This window comes from Pogona vitticeps, chromosome 6 (assembly GCF_051106095.1).
Source record: "Pogona vitticeps strain Pit_001003342236 chromosome 6, PviZW2.1, whole genome shotgun sequence".
Lineage (NCBI taxonomy): Eukaryota > Metazoa > Chordata > Lepidosauria > Squamata > Agamidae > Pogona > Pogona vitticeps.
In genome coordinates this window covers 74593937-74617371 of record NC_135788.1, presented here as the reverse complement: position 1 = coordinate 74617371, position 23435 = coordinate 74593937, and the positions used below count along the sequence as shown (strand labels likewise).

General features: G+C 40.0%; 1 protein-coding gene across 3 annotated transcripts in view; it reads left to right on the top strand.

Moving 5' to 3' along the window:
* Positions 1-23435, top strand: part of DDC (dopa decarboxylase) — a 76522-nt gene that overhangs the window by 20614 nt on the left and 32473 nt on the right. For all 3 annotated transcript variants that reach the window (XM_073003887.2, XM_078377605.1, XM_078377604.1), the window contains exons 6-10: positions 3523-3666; positions 10423-10489; positions 12176-12270; positions 16207-16274; positions 16804-16880. In XM_073003887.2, coding sequence (XP_072859988.2) covers positions 3523-3666; positions 10423-10489; positions 12176-12270; positions 16207-16274; positions 16804-16880 — 451 coding nt within the window. The remainder of the gene's footprint in view (positions 1-3522; positions 3667-10422; positions 10490-12175; positions 12271-16206; positions 16275-16803; positions 16881-23435) is intronic.

The following is a 23435-nucleotide window of genomic DNA, read 5'->3' as shown; positions in this document are numbered from 1 at the left end:
TGGTTTCTCTAGGTCCTTGGCCCCCTTCACGGATTGTTGCCTTGTCGTGGCGAAGGGGCTTGAGTAACTCAGGGAAGCTATGGGCTATGCCATGCAGGGACACCCAAGACGGACAGGTCATAGTGGAGAGTTCCGATTAAACGCAATCCACCTGGAGTAGGAATTGGCAAGCCAGTCCAGTATCTTTGCCAAGATTGCCCAATGATCAGAAACAAAAGGCTAAAAGATATGACGCTAGAAGATGGGCCCCTCAGGTCGGAAGGCATCCAACATGTTACTGAGGAAGTGCGGAGGACAAGTACAAGTAGCTCCATAGCTAATTAAGTGGCTGGGCCAAAGCCGAAAGGACGCTCAGCGGTGGACATGCCTGGAAGTGAAAGGAAAGTCTGATGCTGCAAAGAAAAATACTGCAAAGAAAAATAGGAACCTGGAATGTAAGATCTATGAACCTTGGGAAGCTGGATGTGGTCAAACAGGAGATGAAAACAATAAACATTGACATCCTGGGCATGAATGAAATGGACAGGAATGGGTGAATTCAATTCAGATGATTATCATATCTAGTATTGTGGGCAAGAATCCCGTAGAAGGAATGGAGTAGCCCTCATAGTCAACAAAAGAGTGGGGAAAGCTGTAATGGGATATAATCTCAAAAATGATAGAATAATGTCAATACGAATCCAAGGCAGACCTTTCAACATCACAGTAATCCAAGTTTATGCAACAACAACCAATGCTGAGGAGACTGAAATTGACCAGGTTTATGAAGATTTACAACATCTTCTAGAACTGACACCAAAGAAAAATGTTCTTCTCATTCTAGGGGATTGGAATGCTACAGTCAGGAGTCAAGAGATAAAAGGAACAACAGGAAAGTTTGGCTTGGGAGTTCAAAATGAAGCAGGGCAACGGCTAATAGAGTTTTGTCAAGAGAACAAGGTGGTCATCACAAACATTCTTTTCCAACAACACAAGAGGCAACTCTATACATGGAAATCACCAGATGGGCAATATCGAAACCAGATTGATTATATTTTCTGCAGCCAAAGATGGAGAAACTCTATAGAGTCGGCAAAAATAAGACCTGGAGCTGATTGCGGCTCTGATCATCAGCTTCTCATAGCAAAATTCAAGCTTAAACTGAAGAGAGTAGGAAAAAACACTGGGCTAGTCAGGTATAATCTAAACCACATCGCTTATGAATACACAGTGGAAGTGAAGAACAGATTTAAGGAACTAGATTTGGTGGACAGAGTGCCTGAAGAACTTTGGATAGAGGCTTGTAACATTGTACAGGAGGCAGCAACAAAAACCATCCCAAAAATAAGGAAATGTAAGAAAACAAAGTGGCTGTCCAACGAGGCCTTAGAAATAGCAGAGAGGAGAAGGGAAACAAAATGCAAGGGAGATAGGGAAAGTTGCAGAAAACTGAATTTAGACGTCCAAAGAATAGCAAGGAGAGACAAGAGGGCCTTCTTAAATGAACAATGCAAAGAAATAGAGGAAAATAATAAAAAAGGAAAATCAGAGATCTGTTCAGGAAAATTGGAGATATTAGAGGAACATTTTGTGCAAAGATGGACATGATAAAGGACAAAAATGGTAGGGACCTAACAGAAGCAGAAGACATCAAGTAGGGGTGGCAAGAATACACAGAGGAATTATACCAGAAAGATTGGATATCCCGGACAACCCAGATAATGTGGTTGCTGACCTTGATCCAGACATCCTGGAGAGTGAAGTCAATTGGGGCTTAGAAGGCTCGGCTAACAACAAGGCCAGTGGAAGTGATGGCATTCAAGTTGAACTATTTAAAATCTTAAAAGATGACCCTGTTAAGGTGCTACATTCAATATGCCAGGAAGTTTGGAAAACTCAGCCGTGGCCAGAGGATTGGAAAAGATCAGTCTATATCCCTATCCCAAAGAAGGGCAGTGCCAAAGAATGCTCCAACTACTGTACAATTGCACTCATTTCACATGCTAGCAAGGTTATGCTCAAAATCCTTCAAGGTAGGCTTCAGCAGAATGTGGACCGAGAACTCCCAGAAGTACAAGCTGGATTTCATAGGGGCAAAGGAATTAGAGACCAAATTGCTAACATGCGCTGGATTATGGAGAAAGCCAGAGAGTTCCAGAAAAACATCTACTTCTGCTTCATTGACTATGGAAAAGCCTTTGACTGTGTGGACCACAGCAAACTCTGTCAAGTTCTTAAAGAAATGGGAGTGCCTGACCACCTTATCTATCTCCTGAGAAACCTGTACGTGGGACAGGAAGCAACAGTTAGAACTGGATATGGAACAACTGATTGGTTCAAAATTGGGAAAGGAGTAAGACAAGGCTGTATATTGTCTCCCTGCTTATTTAAGTTATATGCAGAATACATCATGCGAAAGGACGGACTGGATGAATCCCAAGCCGTAATTAAGATTTCTAGAAGAAATATCAACAACCTCAGATATGCAGATGATACCACTCTGTTGTCAGAAAGTGAGGAGGACTTTAAGAGGTTCTTTAATGAGGGTGAAAGAGGGGAGTGCAAAAAATGGTCTGAAGCTCAACATCAAAAAAACTAAGATCATGGCCACTGGTCCCATCACCTCCTGGCAAATAGAAGGGAAAGATATGGAGGCAGTGACAGATTATACTTTATTGGGCTCCGTGATCACTGCAGATGGAGACAGCAGCCACAAAATTAAAAGACACCTGCTTCTTGGGAGGAAAGCGATGACAAACCTAGACAGCATCTTAAAAAGCAGAGACAATAATTGCTGACAAAGTCCTCATGGTCAAAGCTATGGTTTTCTAGTAGTGGTGTATGGAAGTGAGAGCTGGACCATAAAGAAGGCTGACCACTGAAGAATTGATGCTTTTGAATTGTGGTGCTGGAGAAGACTCTTGAGAAATCCCCTGGAGTGCAAAGAGTTCAAACCTACCCATTTTGAAAGAAATTAACCTTGAGTGCTCACTGGAAGGACAGATCCTGAAGCTGAGGCTCCAATACTTTGGCCATCTCATGAGAAGAGAAGACTCCCTGGAAAAGACCCTGAAGATGGGAAAGTGTGAAGGCAAGAGGAGAAGGGGATGACAGAGGATGATATTGTTGGATAGTGTCACTGAAGCTACCAACATGAATTTGACGCAACTCCGGGAAGCAGTGGAAGACAGGAGGACCTGGCGTGCCTGGTCCATGGGGTCATGAAGAGTTGGACACGACTTAACAAATAAACAAAAATTATAAAATAAATTCCAGCTTAAATATAAAGATGATTCTTCTTGTCCCTTTAGCCTCTTACTTAATTTATCCATTTCTTCACTTTCTAATTTTTTTTATGATCATATCATCATTTGGTGGATTTTCCTCTTTCCAAACCTGTGCCCATAATAACCGAGCTGCTGTCAAAACGTGTAGTATCAAACAATATCTTTGCATATCTACAGTATTTGGTAGTAATCCTAACAAAAATATTTCCGGTTTAAATTCTGTTTCCTTTTGACATTTTGTACCATTTCATGGCAGGCTCATTCATCAGTGGAAAAGGATAGCGTGATTGCTGGAGTGAAAATTAAGCAGATCCCCACAGATGACACATTTGTTGTTTGTGGATCAGCCCTAAAGAAAGTTCTAAATGAAGATAAAGCTGCTGGTCTCATCCCATTCTTTGTAAGTATTAACATTTCCATTTTAAGAAATGGTTCTTTTGGTCAATTAAAAACACACAACCTGAACTGATCATCTTTCTAACGAGTCTGTTGTTCTGTGCCTTCCACACCAACATGATCTGCAGCTGTAATATTCATTTCTTCTTTTTCAACGGGCAGTCCCTACATTTTGTTCGTGCATTTTTAGGGAGGTTCTAGTCACAGGCATCATTTAGCTGTAATCTTTCCAGGTTTGTCTGTTGCTTTCACTGCTTTCTTTCTTACCACAAAATCTGTTAAAGGAGAAAAGAACAAAATAGCAATCAAGCCCTTTGTAGATGAATAGAAAAATGGAGGATGGAGGGCAGAAACACTACACAGGCCAACTTGTCAACATTTTAGTCAGGTGCTGCTTGGGATGTTTATAGTTTTCTAGCGCAACTGCAAAAAACATTTTTTTTATTTATTTATTTATTTATTTATTTATTTATTTATTTATTTATTTATTTATTTATTTATTTACAATATTTTTTAGCCACACCATTGCCAGTGGCTTCTTTTCAGACACTTTGAGATGAAGATTTTATTAGCTAGTAGCTAGAAGACAATTTGTTGTTTGGTCTTTTCTTCTTAGTATTTTTTTGCAAGTATAAGAAAGGAAAATTAATAATGGAACAATAATAGAGCTCAAAATATTCAGTGAATGAAGACAGGGCCATAGCATGATCAAACCACATCTACTCTTATTTTTTTCTTTTTAAGAATGGTTGGGCACTGGGCAAGATTACTGAAGTTGGGTGGGGACAACACTGCACAAATGGCTGGTGTTCCCGTCATGCGGGCAAAGTGTACCGAAAGGCTTAAACTCTTAATTGCACAAAGTGTGTGGGGAGCTGCAATGCCACCTGTAGGTTAGTTGTGAAGGGCAGTGACTGGAACTGTAAGGAGCCAACTGCCCTTAAGCCCCCTCACTCTTATTCTTGAGGAAACAGAAGAAGATATAGGCAGTCTTGTACCCAATTGCTCAAGAAGAGATAAATACGTTTCTGGTGCCTGTATGCATACAAAGCAGTTGATGTTTTAAAAATTAAAATGAGCATATAAATGAGGACTGCAATCATGGATGTATTTCATGTGAGTTAATTCTTTATTGAATGAGATGTATAGAGATGTATAGAACTGCTCTGCAAATAAGTTAAGGAAATGTGTTATGCTATCTTCCATGGTTAATGATTGTCATATTTACAGTTTTGGCCTTAGCCCAGTACCCAGCTGAATTATGCATTTGCATAAGAGTTTTCCTCGTGCTGACAAGCTCCTCTTTGCATGCTTGGTTTCACACTGGCTGCCAGATCTGTCCTGCAACTGCTTGTGTGATCAGCTGCATGACAGCAGTTTTGCTGGCATGGAGAAACACATTCATGATTGCTCTGAATTGGTCTTAGTCTTTTGCAGAACAAGAACTGAGAGTTGGGTGGCCCCTTACAGATGGACCTATTGGGTTGGTGCCAGATTTAAGTGCAAGCAGCAAGGCTGGTGAAAGCAGATTTCCCTGTGCCTTTTGTGTCACGACAGACTTTTCCACCCTCTGTTCTATTCCAGGCAGATGCTTAGTATGGCAGTTTCAACCAGTCAAAGATGAAGGTGTTTTAGGTAATGACAATCCAGAGTCACAAGGCACTTAAGCACAACAGGACTGCAAAGGAGCTGGGACTAGTGGGTCAAGGAAGGTGGTGACAAGGGCTTGAACCCATAGAAAATGTTTCCACTCTAGCAGCTTTACCTTTTCTGCAACTGAAGCTTCCTCTGGAGCAGCATGGCACCTCAGATGTAGAATGATATCATTCCATGTGACCTTGTGGGGGAAAAGGGTTTAATCTGTTTTAAGGAAACACTTCTGTTAGTTTATCATATTTGCTCATGTTCCCAACCACTGGCAGACTCTTGGGCTAGGAAGCAGTCTTGCCTCATGCTTTTTCATGGAGATAGAGCTTCCCACTTCTTGGAATTAAGCTCCTCCATGTTCTTTATTGAGGGTCCTGAATATGGTTTGTTCTTCCATGCTGTCTCGCCATTTCTTTGGGGGGGGGGAAGCTGCTCCAAAGTAGTCTGTGAAGATGCTTCTAGAAGGTCAGGGTGTCTTAGTGAATGGGGTAGACAGTGAAGGAGAGGGTTCCCAAAGGTGGAACAGATCAAGTTCCGCACAGAGAAGATGTCTTAATTTCATTTAGAGAGATCCTCACCTTCCCACTTGCTGCAGCCTACTCCATTGAGCTCAGGTGGCCAAATGCAACAGAGGATGGGACTCTGATATCTTTAGTAGCAGTAAAGAAGAGGGCACTTCAGCAGATGTAGCTCACCATGCAGTTTACACCTTCTGATATCTTGTCTACAGAACAATTTAAAATGAAGCAACCTTGTCTTGATTTATCATTTGTTGTCCACCCACACATTTAGCAGGGTTCTCTGGAGTCTTTTGGGGGGGGGGATAGAAAGGAGTTCCACATGGAACAGGAGACAGGAAAGGGAAAGGAGACTGCTTTCAGTAATCCAGCTGCATGCACTGAAACTTGACTCATACCCATTGGTTTTACCAAAATGTTTTGTGGGCAAGTAGTGCACTCAGATTCCCAGTGTGGTGTAGTGGACAGAGTGACAAACTAGGACTCTGGAAAACAGGATTTGATTCCCCCCTTGACCATGGGGGAGTGGAACTGGAAAAACCACTCCTTTGGGCCTGAGTCAAAAGTGACTATGGGTGTGTTCTGTGCTGTCAAATCGGAACCAATTTCTAGCAACTTCAAGGCAAGTGGATTATTTAAGGAGTGGTTTTACCAGTTCCACTCCCCCATGGTCAAGGGGAGGGGGGAGAGAGAAAATAAATCCTGTTTTCCAGAGTCCTAGTTTGTCATGCATAGTCACTATTGACTCAGGATCAAACCAGGCAAGATAGCAGTTTTACAATTAGAAGCATAACTATCTTAAGATGTAAAGGGCATTTGACAGGTTGTCAAGAACTGTTGTTTGGCCCACGAAAATATATATGGCAAAACAAATATCTTTAAGATATGATGGGACCCTTAAAGAATATGTATTTGTAGTTTTCTGCAGTAATTCTCTCTCTCTCTCTCTCTCTCTCTCTCTCTCTCTCTCTCTCTCTCACACACACACACACACACACACACACACACACACACACACACACACACACACACACACACACACACACACATACACACACAGAGCTTTAGAATCCTCTCACTACAAAATGTAAGCTAACGAGTTTGTGCTTCAAATTGTGTGGTCAGCCAAGTTCTGACTGACATAAACAGTTAAGTGTTCTGTATACACAATGGGGACACCAGTGCTATATTTTACAGTGCCATCTGAAAAGGATCAAGCCTAGGGGTGTTTCTAAGCTGTCAGGTCTGGTTGCAAGAGGCAAGCTATCCCTCCTCCAAATGTGATTACACTGTTGTATTATGGATTACAAATTGGGTTACAGTGACGCAGCCCAAGACACCCCCCCCCCGGGGACAACAGATGCTGTTAGCTTAAGTGGTGTTTGGGAATTGATACAAGGACCTTTGGAGCCGCTTGTGCTCCCAGAAAAAAAAACATTCAGGACAATGAAATACAGCTGAGCTTCATCACATGTGAACATGCCTTTTTAGAGCAGTGTAAAACTGAGTAGAGTATTTGGGCTTGTGATGAACTATATTTAACTCTAATAGGACACTGACACCAAGATGCTGTCCCTTTAATATGGATATTTCTCCCCTCCTCCACCAAAATCAGTGTTTGCCTATGCCTCTTTCCAACCTCTGACACATCCTGGTTACAGTTAATAAGCTTAGTCATTGTGTAGTCATTCGGAAAGAGCTAAAGTAAAACTGTGTGCACAGTTTTAATTAAAAAGGTTCTTATTGTAGGCTTTCCTTGTGGGGTATATATTTGTTTGTCTTATTACCTGACAATTGAAGACTGCAAATGTATGTTACTTTTACTGAGCAGTTTCTAAGCTGTATGGCTGTGGTGCATAAAAAACATAATCTTTGATTTACCTTTTGATTTGATCTTTGCAGCTGTTTAAAGTCTTTTTTGCCATTTGCATTTCAATATCCTTTTAGCGTCATTGGTATCTTAGCCTTTTTTTAAAAAAGAACTAGCTTTTAAAAAAGCTAATGGGCTACTTTTGAAATTATGTTTGAAAGGCAGAATATTCATATCTGAATAAATATCAGCAATTAAACATAACGTGCCATTTCTCAAAGGAAATCTATTCTTCTTCCTATACATATTTGTCATTTTCTGAAAAGTCATCGCCTAAAGAAAACCATTGATATTAACAGAACTTTCAAAACTATTCTTACACTAGTAGTAAATATGCAAAGTTTTATATGAACATGTACACATGGATTTACACATTAGTGGATAAAGAATGGCCAAAGATTGGAACCTTCTTTCAATTTTAATTCAATGGTCAGAATCAGCTAATTGTGGCTGATGAGGTGCCAGGGCACATCTCAGTTATGTAATTAGATGGATGATCAATCAGGTGCTCCAGTACCTCATCAATTAACTACAGCAAGCTACACAAACCTCACATGATGTAATTTGTTTTCTTTCCATAGTGATTCTATCCTGCCTTCATTCCAAGGATCTAGACTTGGGCACTTCATATTCGTATCCCTGGGGATACAAATACAAAGTGCGACACTGCAGATGCCATGGAGCTGCATTCGCCCCCCCCCCGAACCAGACAGTACACTCACTAGTTGCTGCGCAGTGGGCACATCTGTTGTCACCGACATTGTGCCAATCGCGGAAGTAGTTTGGCCGGTACTTCCACGACTCCCCATGTAGCCGACCACTCCAGTGAGGAAGCCAGATTAAGAGTCTCCATGCTCAGCTGTTGACAGCATAAGTGGTTCTCTTCCTTCATTTTCATCTGCAAAACAATCTTGCAAGACAACAACTTGCCTAAGCCCACCAGGGGAGCTTTTTGTCTGTGTCTCCCATTATCTAGTCCAGCTCTCAGACTGGGCTATTACACAATGCTGCTGTTAGATTTGGAACATGCCTGGAAACAAGTTCAAGTTTGGAATGAATGGGCATATTTACAATGTAATCTTTGAAACCAATTGAAACCAATATATTTGTTGCACTCTCCAAAGTTCTTCTCTATACTCTATCTCTAGATAGTAATACTTGTCAAAAGGATTGAAAATGGCATGATATGGACCACTTTTTTTTTTTTTGCATTGTCATCTCTGCTCAAAGAAAGTAGTTTTTGAAGCACTTCAGAAAGCTGCAAATCCTATTCTGTAAGAGATCAGCAGGAAGGCTAAAGATGTAAGGGGATGTGCCTTCAAAACTCTGAAAAAGACTGAAACTTTTCATTCCAAAGACTAATTGACAGTGTCTAGGAGCGCAGCAATGGATGCAAAAGGAATAACTCTGAAACATCCCTGCTCCTACTTTGAAAAAATCTTAAATTGATCTTTTATTTCAGAAGCCTATATGGAGCATATGTTACTTTAAGGTGGTGAAAAGAACCAGGGGAAGTACTAGAAAGACTTATAACTAACTATATAATTAATTATTATATAAGGTATGAGAAATTGAAGATTTTTATGGTGTACTATTTTAAAAATACCAGAAAACTGGCACATGTTTTCATATGTGGTGGGAATGCGACAGTGTGATGAAATTTTGGCAAATGGTATTTGGAGAAGTAAGAGAAATAACCAAACAAAATGTAGAACTATGTCTTAAAATAGCACTTCTGTCAATATTTGATACAGTGGAATATAATTGGGCAACTATAGAATTAATTTCTAATTTAGTCACAGCTGCTAGATTAATTATAGCCAAGAATTGGAAAATAAAACATAATTTTCAAAGGTATACAGAGGTATGGAATATAGCTATTAATGACAAATCAACATGTAATATTCAAGTTTTTTAAAAAGGAGTGCTTAAAAGGCATACTTTTGCAGAAATTTGAGGAGATTTTATTGATTATGCATTAATAAAGGGGAACGGAAGAGCACCATTGCAAGAAACGTTGCAATTTTGGAAGGGGGATCCTTGAAATAAAGGAAAAGGTCTAGCCCTCTATTCGTCCCGGTGCGGTGGGGAGCACTCTGTTTCAATTTTTGTGTTTGTAATTATTGTATTTTATTTGTTTATTTGTTTGTTGTTCTTTGGTTTCTTACAATATGTTTTCATTTAATACAGTTTTTAAAAAGGATTCAATAAAAATAGGTTGCCATGTTCAGTGGGCTACAGTTTTAATCAGTGGCTTATTAGATTTGATCTAACAGGTCAACAAAGAGGAATGTGCAGTAACTAAATGTTCCTATAGCCCTAACTCCCCTGAGTGTCACCAAGCATGATTAATGGCAGGAGACAATGGGAGACATTCAGAGACACGTGAAGGGCCTCAAATTCTTCATTCTTGTCTTTTAGATCCTGAAATCCTAGATAATAATTTCACTACTGCAGTAGCTCAGAAACGAATCTTATATTTTGCAAAACTGAGCTGCATCTGTTGCGACCATGCTTCTGGAGCCAATGCAGGCCACTTTTGACTGAAAACATTTTCGTACCTCCTCTCAATCTCCTTCCCTCTCTCCCCTTAGCATCAATTCTAGATTTCTTCATAAACTCTTTCTGGCCTCTGTAGCTAATCCTGTGTTGTCCAAGAGCATGCGGATTTATATCTGTGGCTTCACTGATATCTTTATTTTTTATTTTGTGTTGCATTCTGCAGTTTTGTGCAACGCTTGGAACCACAACCTGCTGCTCCTTTGACAAGCTACTAGAACTGGGTCCAATCTGTAAGTGAACAAGTGTTTGTTTCATCTCAAAGCTGAAACTCCATTGCTTACCTGTCATACACAACCTGTCTTTTAATTCCCAAGGTATTTCACCTTGTAATACATCATTAAATACTCTGAAAAAGGCTTGTACAGGAAAACGTCCTGGTAGGAAAAATAGGATAATCTGCTTCTACCGTGTAGCTAAACACTGTTGTGACAACATGTCTAGGTTTTTTTTTAAAAAAAACCCCCAGCTCTACTGTTAAAACCAGCATGGTTGTTGCTGCTGCTGTTGCTATGTGACATGAAGTGACCCTAATAGGGCTCTCAAGATAAGTGAGATATTTAACAAGTGACTTTTATAGTTTCACAACTCCCAATGAGCTTCCATGACTGAGTGGGGATTTGAACCCAGGCCTCCTGAGTCTTAATCTGTCATTCTATCCACTACAACACGCCGGGTATAATGATATTCTGTAGTTACTAGCAATAAAAGAGATAGAAAGAATGATTCCTGCCTTTGCGCATAGATTGACCAGCATATGTACTTCTTGCTTTTAGATGCTGGCAGGAATGCTGGCAAGCCTTTGGGTCTGAGTCCCAAGTTCAAGTCTGAATCCCTATTAAAAAAAAGCCTTTTTCCCCAGAAAAAAGGGAGGGGTGGGTGGGTTCCGAGTTGCGAGTCGGCAGCCGCCGCGGGGGTGTCAGGTGTTTTTTTTTTTAGACAGTCTCTGGCTATCTAACCCCCCCTCCCATGAATTGACGAATAAATCCACACTTTATCGGTTTGTGAGGGGAAGCTTCACTTCGACGGATCACAAAGTAGGACGAATTCGTCCCCATCTCTACCAGAGATCGTGTTTGTACATCAAGGCCTTCAAAGCTGATCGAAGACTAACAATTTTTTAAAAAATTTGTTTATTTCTAAAGAATGAAAAGACAATCGACCATATTACAACTATTAAATACAAAACTATTCCCCACTGTTCTCCAAATCACATATATACCTTTCCCCATCACCTTTTAAAGAAATATTGACCAACAATCTAAGTCTCTTTTCAAACCACATGTCTCAAAGTCTGTTTTATCGGCATATTTTAATAATGGCTTCCAGTTTTCCGTGAATTTACTATGGCTTATTTCTCCTCTATGTACTCTAACTTTATTAGTCATTTTTTCCATCAGCAAGGGAAAAAGACTAACAAAAAGTAAAGTCAGAAAAATGGAGTAACGTAGGGCTGTTTTCTTCCTATAATTTCTTATGCCTGGGTTAGAGGCAAGTACTACAAGGGGCATTGCCAAGTTTTAGGAGCTCTAATCTTTGTGTTGAGCTGCCTCTGCCCTAGCCTGCCTGTAAACATGTTCCCACCTGAAGCCTGTCAGGCTGGGTGGAGGAAAGTCCTTGTGTACAAAATGGCTGCTAGTTTAAGCCACATAATATTTCCCCCCATAATGGCTTTTGTCTTTGAAACTGCAACTTGAGGAGCTGTTTGTCTTAATAGAAGGCAAAGTGCATATTGGACACGAAATCATTAATCCTTTGGTTAGACTTCAGAATCAACACTCCACTGTTTTAGGAGATTTCAGAAATTTAGTTGACTTGCACATATCTTTTTTAAAAGACATTACACCGACTGCTACCGAATCCCACCCACTAAGTCAGAGATAAAAACTTTCTTGTTTATATGGTTTTTCTCTTTGTAGGTAATCAGGAGAATATTTGGATGCATATTGATGCAGCCTATGCTGGGAGTGCATTCATCTGTCCTGAATTCCGTTACCTTCTCAATGGGGTGGAGGTAAGTGACAATCCTGAGAATGCTAGATGAACTCCACCTAAAAATTTTTAGCTGTTGACCATTGTTGTGAGTCTTGTAGTCATAAAAATGCTATACTAGGGTGTATCAACAAAGGTATAGTCTCCAGATCAAGAGAAGTAAAAGTACTATTGTATATTGCTTTGGTCTGACTTTAGCTAGAGTAATGTGTCCAGTTCTAATAAGAATACTGAGAAGCTGAAACATTCAGAGGAGGGCAACCAGAATGGTAAGACATTTGGAAGCCAAGCCTTATGACCAAAGGTTGAGAGAGCTTGATATGTTCAGCCTGGAAAAGAGAAGGTTGAGAGGCAATTTGATAGTCATCTTCAAGTATTTGAAGGGCTGTCACATGGAAGATGGAGTGTGCCTGTTTCTTTACAGCTCAAGAGGATAGGGCGAGAAATAATGAATTAAATTTATGAAGAGTTTTCAACTAAATATTAGAAAGAACTTCCTAACAATGAGAGGCATTCAACAATGGAATTGACTGTCTCAGACAGTGGTACTATCTCCTTCATTGGTGATTTTAAAGCAGAACTTGGATGGACAACTGTGAGGAATGCTTTAAGTATGAATTCCTTGCATTGGGAGGGAAGCGAACACGACAGTCCATAGGATCTCTTCCAGCTCTACTGTTATGTGATTCTATGTACAGGTGTTTCCCCTGGTATAGTGGAGTTGAGTGGTATGGCATAAGCTGCTGACGTTTTCCTCTCTTCCTTAATAACACCTAAAAATAGACTTGGTTTAACAACAATTTCTCCCTCCTAATCCAGTCTATACATAATGGCGAGGCAAAAGCATACCTTCATCGGGTGCACTTGTCCTGTCAGGCCTCTGGGGGGGTTTGAAAACTGAATGAAATGACTGCACATAAACTCCAAAAGGAGGTGAGGAAAGAGAAGCTTAGATAATGTGAGCTGACTATAAATATTGCTCTTGCATATGCTCAGGCCTGTTTATTTTGGTTATACACATGCTGGCTTATTTGGGACAGAATCTTGATTGTGGATGGTGAATCCGTGTGATCTCTGAAACTCAGTTCTGTGTACTTTTCCTGCCTTTTTGCTGTTTTCACTATCTGATGACTCTTAGCTTTCAATCACAAATGTGAAAGATGGCAATGTATACAATACTTTGGCACAAGAATAGTCAAGAACTATGGTGGGCCATTCCATGAATTAATGCTGGAATATCCTTTATACCAGAGGTCTCCAACCCCCAGTCCATGGCCCATGCCAGGCTGTGGCCTGAACTGAACCGGACCGCGGAGACAGACCTCCCCCCGCACAAGCTTTCACTCCCGCACAGCTGATTTGCACATCTATGCATGCTCCAGTGCACCCACATGAGTGCCGCACCACCGTTTGCAAACATGTGCTGGTGCTCGTTCGCACAGGCATTCGTTTGCACAGGCACATGAGCACAGGGGGTATCCTACCTTCCCCAGCCAGTCCACATGGTGAAAAAGGTTGGAGACCCCTGCTCTATAACACCCTCTGCTCAGAGAAAAACAAAACAGTACAAAGCCACAATAAACAGAGAAGAAATGTTGCTTTTCTGCTTGGACATAAACATAGATAATGGCCAGTATCCTATTTAGAACTTTAGGGTGATCCTGTAAACATATACTCTCTCTTTCAAGCTCCCTGGTGCATGACTGCTCTCACACAGTTGGCCGTGAGATTGATCTCACAAATAGTGGGAGACTGGGCACACAAAGGGCAGGGCTGTCAGCAATAGTCCTTCTCCTTAACACGGGGAAAGGGGGAATATTGCCAGAAATGCTAATATTGCCTATTATCTAGCTGAATGTCATAGTTTAAACTTTAGAGCTTCCATATTGAAAATTATTATGACCATAACAGAATTCAACCTCTGGTAGGAAAGGAGCAAGACACATATATTACTTCAAATTAAAAAGTTCATTAGTGACCAGTGTCTTTGCCAGGATCATGGAGGAATATGCATTTTTAAATTCATGCTTAAGGATACAAAAAGGCTGGATTGGAAAGAGTTGATCTAGCTCAGTGGGTTGAAGTGCCAGGCTGCAAAGCCAGGATGTGGGAGTTGACTGTGTCTCCCAGGAAAGGGGAAAGCCAAAATCACACAGAGCATATGCAGTTGCCATCTGTGCAGTTGTGGGCAAGCTGCACAGTCCCAGAGTGCCAGCTGAACGAGGGTGTGGTAAACCACTTCTAGGCACAATATGCCTAGGGAATTATAAGTCAGAATCAACTTGATGGCAAATATCATCATCATAAAGGACACACAACCACAGAGTGGTATTCTATTGAAAATGCGATGTGCACTGGTTTATTCATACAACCCCCCCCTTTCCCCCAATGCTGACCTGCTCTGAATGTGATCTTTTAGATACAGGTACTTCAATTTCCTGTGTCTTCCTCCAGGCTGTCAGATCAACCCATCATCTATGTCTGTAGAATAAAGAGAATATTACTGCTCGGTGGAGGCCAATAACTAAATAATGTCAGTGCATATGAGCTAATGAAGAAAAAGAATAAAAGCTCTATCTAGCACAACATCACTCTTTCGTATTTTTATCAGCAAACAAAGCTTGCTGCAATTTCCTGTGTAGGTTTTATTGGCTGTTGAAGGAAATGAATCATCACTTGCAGTGTGGCATAGCATCTTGCAGGATAGCAACCATTCAACAAGTCTGAATAGATTTTCTGCCTCTAGTCATAAGGGATGGCCCCCTCCTTAGGGTTGGTCTGTGACTTTTCACAAAAGACAAAACAAAAATAGTCTGCTTCCAGTAGACCCTAAGCTGTTCTGCATTTATCTTTATTTGTTTTTATCTTTATTTGTTAACTTAGCTACTATTACTAGTGTATTCTATAATAAAAGAAGAGGATTGCGACGGAGAACTGAGCAGCTTTGGCCTGCGGTGAACAATTCCTCACTCTGCCTTCTTGACAGGCGCTAGACTCTATGATCCATAGGATCACTTCCCACTCTGCAGTTCTAAGATGATGATGATGATGATGATGATGATGATGATGATGATTAAAAGATAAAAGACCTGGCAGAAATGGGTTGTACATAGGCAGAGACACTCATTCCAAACTCTGAATCTTTTATCCAAATCAAACTACATCATATGATGAAGCTGCAAAATAGCCAGTGCTTCCAGTACTTTTTGACATCAGAAAATGCTTTTTTTGTTGGAGAAAAACAGAGTTGTGACTTTGTTGGTTGGGTGGTTTGCTGCTCAGGGCAAACTGTAGGCTCTGGGCTCATTCACATGGGCATTGGTCCCACTGTTTGCTGTGGGGATGGATTGGGTCATTCTTGTTTCCAGTGGCCATATGACATAATCACTAGAATGGACTAATTCCTTGATCAGTGCTACACACAAGGCAAATAATCCTTTTTAAAAATTTAATCTAAGCTATTCAGTACATCAGCTATGGTCTAGTACATGCACAAATAATAATTTCATTTCCCCTGCCCCTCTGCAGAGGAGTGGGGAAGTGTAAAATTGAAAATAGAAAGAGGTGGAGGATTATTTGAGTTCAATATGCCATTTGGACACCAGAATCTATCTGGTGACAAAAAAAAAACTTTCTTTCTTTCTTTCTTTCTTTCTTTCTTTCTTTCTTTCTTTCTTTCTTTCTTTCTTTCTTTCTTTCTTTCTTTCTTTCTTTCTGTGACTATTTTGTGACAGTTCAATGCAATGTTAAATAAATTTTAAAAAGAATGAAAACATGTTTACCTAACCCACTAAGTAAGCAAGTAAACAAACTCTCTGGTTAAGTTGGGTTTTTCAATATTTCCCATATTTAATCAACGGTATCATGATATGCATACAGCTATCTTCCAGGGCTGTCATTTTATAATGCTAATCTGCCTGTTGTAAATTTGTCTCTAATTGTTTATTGATCTTTTCAGTTTGCAGATTCATTTAACTTTAACCCACACAAATGGCTCCTTGTGAACTTTGACTGTTCTGTTATGTGGTAAGTAGAGAAACTGGCAGTTCTGTCATTGTACAGTATCTTGCTAAAGACAGCTTGTAAATTATATAGGTGCTGTTTACATGTTACGCGCCAACATATTATCAAGGTATTATCTTTCCAGAAACAACTTTAAGAACAAAGCTAGCAAAGTACATCTTGCTTTGAGTTAAAAAATAATGTGAAAAATCAGGCTTAAGTTGGTTAAATTTGACAATCACCAGATTTGTGACAGAAATAAATTACTATGTCTAGAGGATTCACACAAAGATGGATCTTTCTTTTTGAAGCTCTATAAATCAACTGAGCAAATTTTATTCACAATCTAAATTTTGTAGTTTATTAATCTGCTATTCTATTTGATTGAAGAAGTGAGTGAACCTTGTCCCTCTAATTTTAATCACAGTGTTTCAACTGTGATTTTCTTTATTTCATTCTCAAAAGAATAGCTATCCATTGAATCACCACTTTTGAAATAGCTTCAGTTTAAGACAACATGCTAACAGGTCATTTGTCTTCAATGTTTCTGCAGGGTAAAGAAGCGATCCGATTTAATATGTGCCTTTAAAATAGATCCTGTTTATCTGAAGCATGACCACCAGGAATCTGGTAAGGTGCCTTTTAATGATGATATATTTAGTTCCTAGGATGAAAACAATTCTTGCCTGTTTCAATGTACATGTATCTCTTTAACCACATTGGGATTAGGGGTGTCAGACCCTGTATAGTTCAAAATCCATGTATAACTCTTATGCCTCCAAAATGATAAACTGATAGTAATAAAATATAATAGCTTTCTTAGAAAAAGAAAAAAAAGATGTGAGAGTTATCTGAAGAACTTATGAAGCAGGCAATAAGTTCTTCATAGAGGGGAAGTGCTCTTGATCCCAGCTGTTAAGGGCTTTAGCTATTGGTCCCTCAGAAAAAGAGGGCTTTTTGTTTCAATTATGGTAGGGTTTTTTGTGGTTTTGTGTGTGTGGTTTTGTGTGTGTGTGTGTGTGTTTTTGCACCTATGCAAAAGACTCTTGTCTAACAGAGAAACTGACTGGACCCACTAGTCCCTGTTCAGTTCCATTGCTGTTTCAGGAAGAAATAGAAGACTGGAATTTTCCCCTCTGATATTCCCAGCAGATGGTGAAAAGTTGTGGGGCTGTACTGTGTTAGCATTATTGTAAAAGAATGAAAATATTTAGCATTGCATGGGAGAGTTCCTTGCTCCCATTCATGGACACCTACAGCAACAAGCTCCATTTGCTGGATAAGGAAGAATGACCAGAGCAGCAATGAGGGCCAACATGATCTCTAACACTATCCATGCTGTTTCTATTATTTCCCTTTCTCTGAACACAATCAATCTTCCTTCAGGAAAGATTTCCATGTGCTTCATTGATTTTCACACAAAGCTAGCAGTAAGACATCCAACATGCTTCTAGAATCATCCAAGCTCAATGCTTGAGCCTGAAGACAGATCTGAGCACCTGTCAGATTAGTCACTGTGCAGATTGCAGAGAGTTCTTGCAAAGGATCTCATGGAGCTCCTTGTCTTCAATGCTTAGCTTAGAGGAAAGACCCCTCAAAGTTTTCTGTTTGGGAACTAGCCAACTGAGGAACCTTGTGCACAGCAGCAGCCGCCCAGAAGACCTGGTGCTCTGCCATCTGGTGGAGCTGCCTGATATTCAATTCTTCAAAACCCCTCCATTTTATGAAAGTGGGATATTCTGCTTATGTATCTACAATTCTAAATGCCAAGAGATGGCTCAGCGTTGTTGCACAATATTGTGCTACCATTGCCAACAGATAAAAGGATGTCCAACTTTACATAGCAAAGGGCAGTCTGAATGTTGGTAATACCCATGTCAGAAGTTAAGATGGTGTACAGGATACCTTCTTGTGCTCACTAACATTCACAAAGAGAAGCCAAGCAGGGGGAAATCCCAGAAATGGACTCCTTTTTAATCAATTAGCCACTTCTCATCCAAACACAAAGCAATTATCATGGCTGTTTTTCAACAAGTTCTCTGGAGTAATCAAAATTCCTAGAAGAAATGTTTCTTCAGATTAACTGCCTATGCACTCAAGTACATGTTTGTACAGCTGGAAACTCTTGGATTGTTAATCCCCAAGGATTTTCCAGGAATTTGGAGTGCTTCTGGCCCATGCATCCTGGTGCAATGGACACCCAGCCATGTCTATTAGAAAAGAAGTCTCAGCCCTATACCACATACACTCAGGTTTAAAACAAAGTGGCTGTTTTTGCCTTTTGAAAGACCTTTTTGGAGGATGAATATTTCAACCCTTACAGCCTGGATTTTTTTCCAGATTTAAAAAAAAGAGCATGTAGGGCCACCCATTCTCTTTCAAATAAGCAAGAATGATATTTTCAAATGATGTAATTTGTTTTAAATTTGGGGAGATTTAGGGTCCTCTATTTCTCTATGGGGGGGTTTCAAAGATCCTTTCTCAATCTTCCCCAAATTTGGCACAGAGCAAGAGCAGACTGCCTGCTGTAACTACGCGAAAGTTGGCGCTGATCTGAGGCCTATTTTAAAAGTTATAGGTTTTATTTGAGCTGTCCCCATTTTGGAATTGCCTTGTAGAATGCTGATTTACTCTGTCAGCACAAGATCATTGCTGTAATCTCATGCAGTAAAAATAAAGGCTGCTCTGCTGCAACTTCTAGTGGAAATGAAGTAGACCATGGAAAATCCAAAACAGTCAACTTCAGTTCAGTTAACCAAAAATCTAAAAAATGTTGGCTTGGTTTGAGTGCTGACCAAAGATTTTACTGTTCTCTTGACAGGAGGTCCTAAATGAGTCATAAAGTAGTGGTCTTTAATAACTCACTTGTGCAGATTTGATGGTCCATTTCCTCTTAACAAGTCATTAGTGAAAATGTTTTTAAAAAACACAAGCCTGTAACACAGATTTAAGGCCAAAATGCTCAGCTTTCCAAAATATAATTATTGATTCTTACCCTGTAATTTACCCTTCACTCTTTTTGCCCGAAGCTAATCTGACAGACCAGAGAACTGATGCATGACACACATACACCAGGAGTCCTACAAAATGTCATAGACCTCCTGAAGAAAAAAATAAAAAACATATATTAATTACAGCTGGCATTTATCCCAATAAAGGGTTAAGTCCAGAATGAACCCAGAGACATTGACAATTATATAAATATTCATCTGAGTATCAAATATTTTCACTCTTTCAATAATTTCAGTCAATATCAGCTTGTCTAATTCTACATAATTTATTTCTCTGCATTGCTTCAATGTTCTATATGCACAAAATATTTCAGAAAGTTACAAGTCAAAATATACTGAAGACAGTCTTACAGCTATGATGAAACTTCTAGGCATAAATACTTAATATAGTATGAAAACTGCAGTTATATTGTAGGAAAATATTGGTCAGAATTCCATCCACAACACAAGAAAAAAATTATAATAAAAGATCAAAAAGAATGGTTGAAGTTACATTCTAAAAATGCAAGAGCTTATAGCCTAAAAGGCTGAAAAAAGATCTCTAGAACACATTGGTGAAAAAAAAAGTAACTTTATGTAATATTTAGCTGTACTTCAAATGACTTATTAAAATACCAAAAATGATAAAACTAAAAATATATTTAAGAAAATAATTTTCTTAGCCTCTAAGCATATTATTAAATACACACACAAAATAATTCTAAATGTTCACCCCAGCCAAAGCAATTAAAGTCTATGGAGGAAAATCTATGATGTTGGTTGTTCTTTGCTTTCTGGTGCCCAAAGCAGCACTGTGATGATGTGATGAATGCCCTATGTGTCTGTGTCCTATTGCACATATTTATAACTCTTTCAGTTGTTTTCCTTTTCTCCCTTTCTCTAAATATCCGTACCAGCAGAGTTAGCACATTCTAAGGCCCTAGCAAAAGTTTTTAAATAGAAAATTCTACTGTACTCACAGTCTTTATGACTCTAGAGATTTGCAGATTTATATTTGGTCAATCTCCATTATTATAATTTCCATTTGATTTTATCAGTTTTACAAATCTTGTGACCCTGAGATGAAAAAGACGCGATGAAAAATACTAGTGTATTTCAGTTGGTTACTTGTTCCAGACACTGGGGTCAGCATCAAAAAGGCCTTGTTAACACCTTTTTGGCTTTCCCTGGTGTGGTTGCTTTTAGCTTTATGGATGGAGAGGAGCAGGCAGAATGGGCACCTGATGGGCTTTATAGGTAACAAATATCACCTTGAATTGAGCACTGAAACTGACGGGGAGCCAATGAAGGTGGACTGAGGCTAAGGATATATGCATGATTGAATTTACTAATCCCGTTTATCTATGAAGGGGAAGTAAATCAGAATGTCTGTCACTACATTTATTATACAGTTAGTGTGTATTTTACAAACATATTTCTGTGCATAAATCAAGTAAAAGTTAAAACATTTGTGAAGTGATTTTTGGAAGTAAAAAAAAAAAGCTTCTTCAACTCCAAAGACAAGTCCAGTCTTGGTTAGGAGACGAATCAGTTGATGTGAGATGTAGCATATGAATCACAGTTCTAATACACTCCCCTTTCACTCTCTAATAGCAATATGGCCAAAGCCCTGTTACTTCATTACTCCCCTGAAAGTAAATGGCATAACTGGAGGCATCTTCTTGCTACTAATTGACAAGTGTTTTCTCAGATTTTTGCATGTATGCTCTGAGTTATATAAAAACAAAACAAATCTTCATATTTGATCCCCTCCCCTGTGCACTCTTTTTCTCTAAGGAAGTGGATCTCTAATGCCTTAGAAATGGGCATGAATCAGTAAAACAGTGACTAATTTTGATTCATGATTCATCAAGGTCGATGAATTACAAATAATGAATGTACAATTTTTTTTCCCAACAAATCAATGAATCAATTTGTTGATTCATTTTCCTTTTAAAGCCCTATAAAATCCCCCCCCCAGCACCTGAGGCATCAAAATAACTGAGAAGCTTTACCTGACTCTCCTCTACAAGCCTTGCAAGTTTGGTTAGCCACATTTTTGACATCCAAGTTATACACCCACAAAGTAGATACCCCCAGGAAAGTGACTGAGGTTGCAGAGACACCGGTGATGTAATGACAGCCTGGCATAGGCATTTTCCTCTGATATGCAGAAGTGGCATAGTGCCATTGTGACGTTCACCTCTATGAAGCACATACTTTTTGTGCACTCACAAAGGTTCCAGTCTTTGTTTCCCTCACTGCCACCAGTGGATATACCTCCATCCATAATATTAAAGACGTTTGATCAGATACTACATGTGAATGCAAACAGAACTTATTCATTGAAGTGTAGCAAAGTTAATAATAATCACAAATGTTCTTCAGTTGTTCATTGTACACAAGCAAATCATTCACAGGTCTCTCTATACATACTTTATTCATGACATATAATTAATTACCACCTTCTCTATCTATTTATCTTAACCAGCTTAGCTCTATTAATATCTCTTTTGCCTCTGACTCTGACTAACTAACTAACTAACTAAACTAACTAACTAACTAACTAAACTAACTAACTAACTAACTAACTAACTAACTCACTCACTCACTCACTCACTCACTCACTCACTCACTCACTCACTCACTCTCTCTCTCTCTCTCTCTCTCTCTCTCTCTCTCTCTCTCTCTCTCTCTCTCCTGACTCTTGACTGACTAACTGCTCCTCTCAGGCCCCGCCTTTTAACCTCTCTCTCGGCTCTGCCTCTCCACCACATTTGCATAGACATGAATAATACATATTTATTCATTTATTTATTCTATTTATACCCCACCTATCTGGTCATTGCGACCACTCTAGGCAGCTAGAAACATGACCTATTTTGCATAACAAGGGGTGAACGCTACAGCCATGTATTGGCATTTTCCTCCGAGTCACAGAGGTGACATATTGGCAGGCATAGACAGGCATGAGCTGAATCTCATGGGCAAAACAGCACAAAGCAGCCACATGGAACCAAGATGTGGCCCTTTGGGGGTGTTTCAGGTGCTGATGACAGGCCATTTCTGCCTGACTTTGTGGAGATAGCTGTCATGGAGGTTTGCACTCCTTGCGTCCCTTGACATGTGCATGAAGTAAGGCAGGTTTGTTCTCCTCCTGTGTTAGTGGGGTGACTGGCAGGGAAATTGAGGTAAGCTTCTTTCTTCCCCCGGTGGCATAATGGCAGAAATCAACACATGTGGCCTTGGGGGTGTTAGAGGGTGACTGGGCGGTGATTGTAAAGGAAGATATCTGGATGGGTGAATGGATCAAAGTCAAGATGCCCAGGGATGTCGCAGAGCAGGAGTGGAGGAGCCAACCCTATAAGAAACCCCCTTACAGGGAAGAAACTGAAGAACAGGAGAGACATAAGAAGAAATGTGAGTCGTAGGCAAAAGAGGCCTGCAATAAAGAAAATAAAGCATGTCAAGAGCACCCTGGGAGATCACCTGGGATAAGTCCATTCCAACCCAGAGTACAACCTCCCCAGGCCAGCTAGTATAGGAACCCTTTGGGGGGGTGTCTACCACCCCCATCAGCCCTAGATATCAAAGTTGAGCTAGAAAAGCCGGATCTGGAGTTAAAGTGGGAATGTCAAAATCCCAGTTCTACTCCAAGCCAGTTGTACGGAAGCCTTGTTGACTGGAAGAGTTAATACTGTTGAGGTGACTGAAGAAAGTGGACCCTTCATACAAAGAACTGGTTGCTGTGAAGTTGTTAGAAATAAAATATTTTCTGTTATTACAAGAGGACATGCCGTTGTCCTCTGTGGGAAGAACGAGTGAAAAAGGAGGCGGGGGATCTGGAGGATGGTCACATAGGAACAGAGGTAGTTTGGTTTGCTCCTAGTTTCAGAGGGGGCTGGAAGACATAGTTTGGTTTAACCCCCTGTTTCAGAAGTGTCTGGCATAGAGGTAGTTTGGTTTGCTCCCAGTTTCAGAGGGGGCTGGAAGACATAGTTTGGTTTAACCCCCTGTTTCAGAAATGTCTGGCATAGAGGTAGTTTGGTTTGCTCCCAGTTTCAGAGGGGGCTGGAAGACATAGTTTGGTTTAACCCCCTGTTTCAGAAGTGTCTGGCATAGAGGTAGTTCGGTTTGCCTACTGTTTTAGAGGCAGCTGGAATAGAGGTAGGCTTGTGGCCCTGGGTAGCACAGA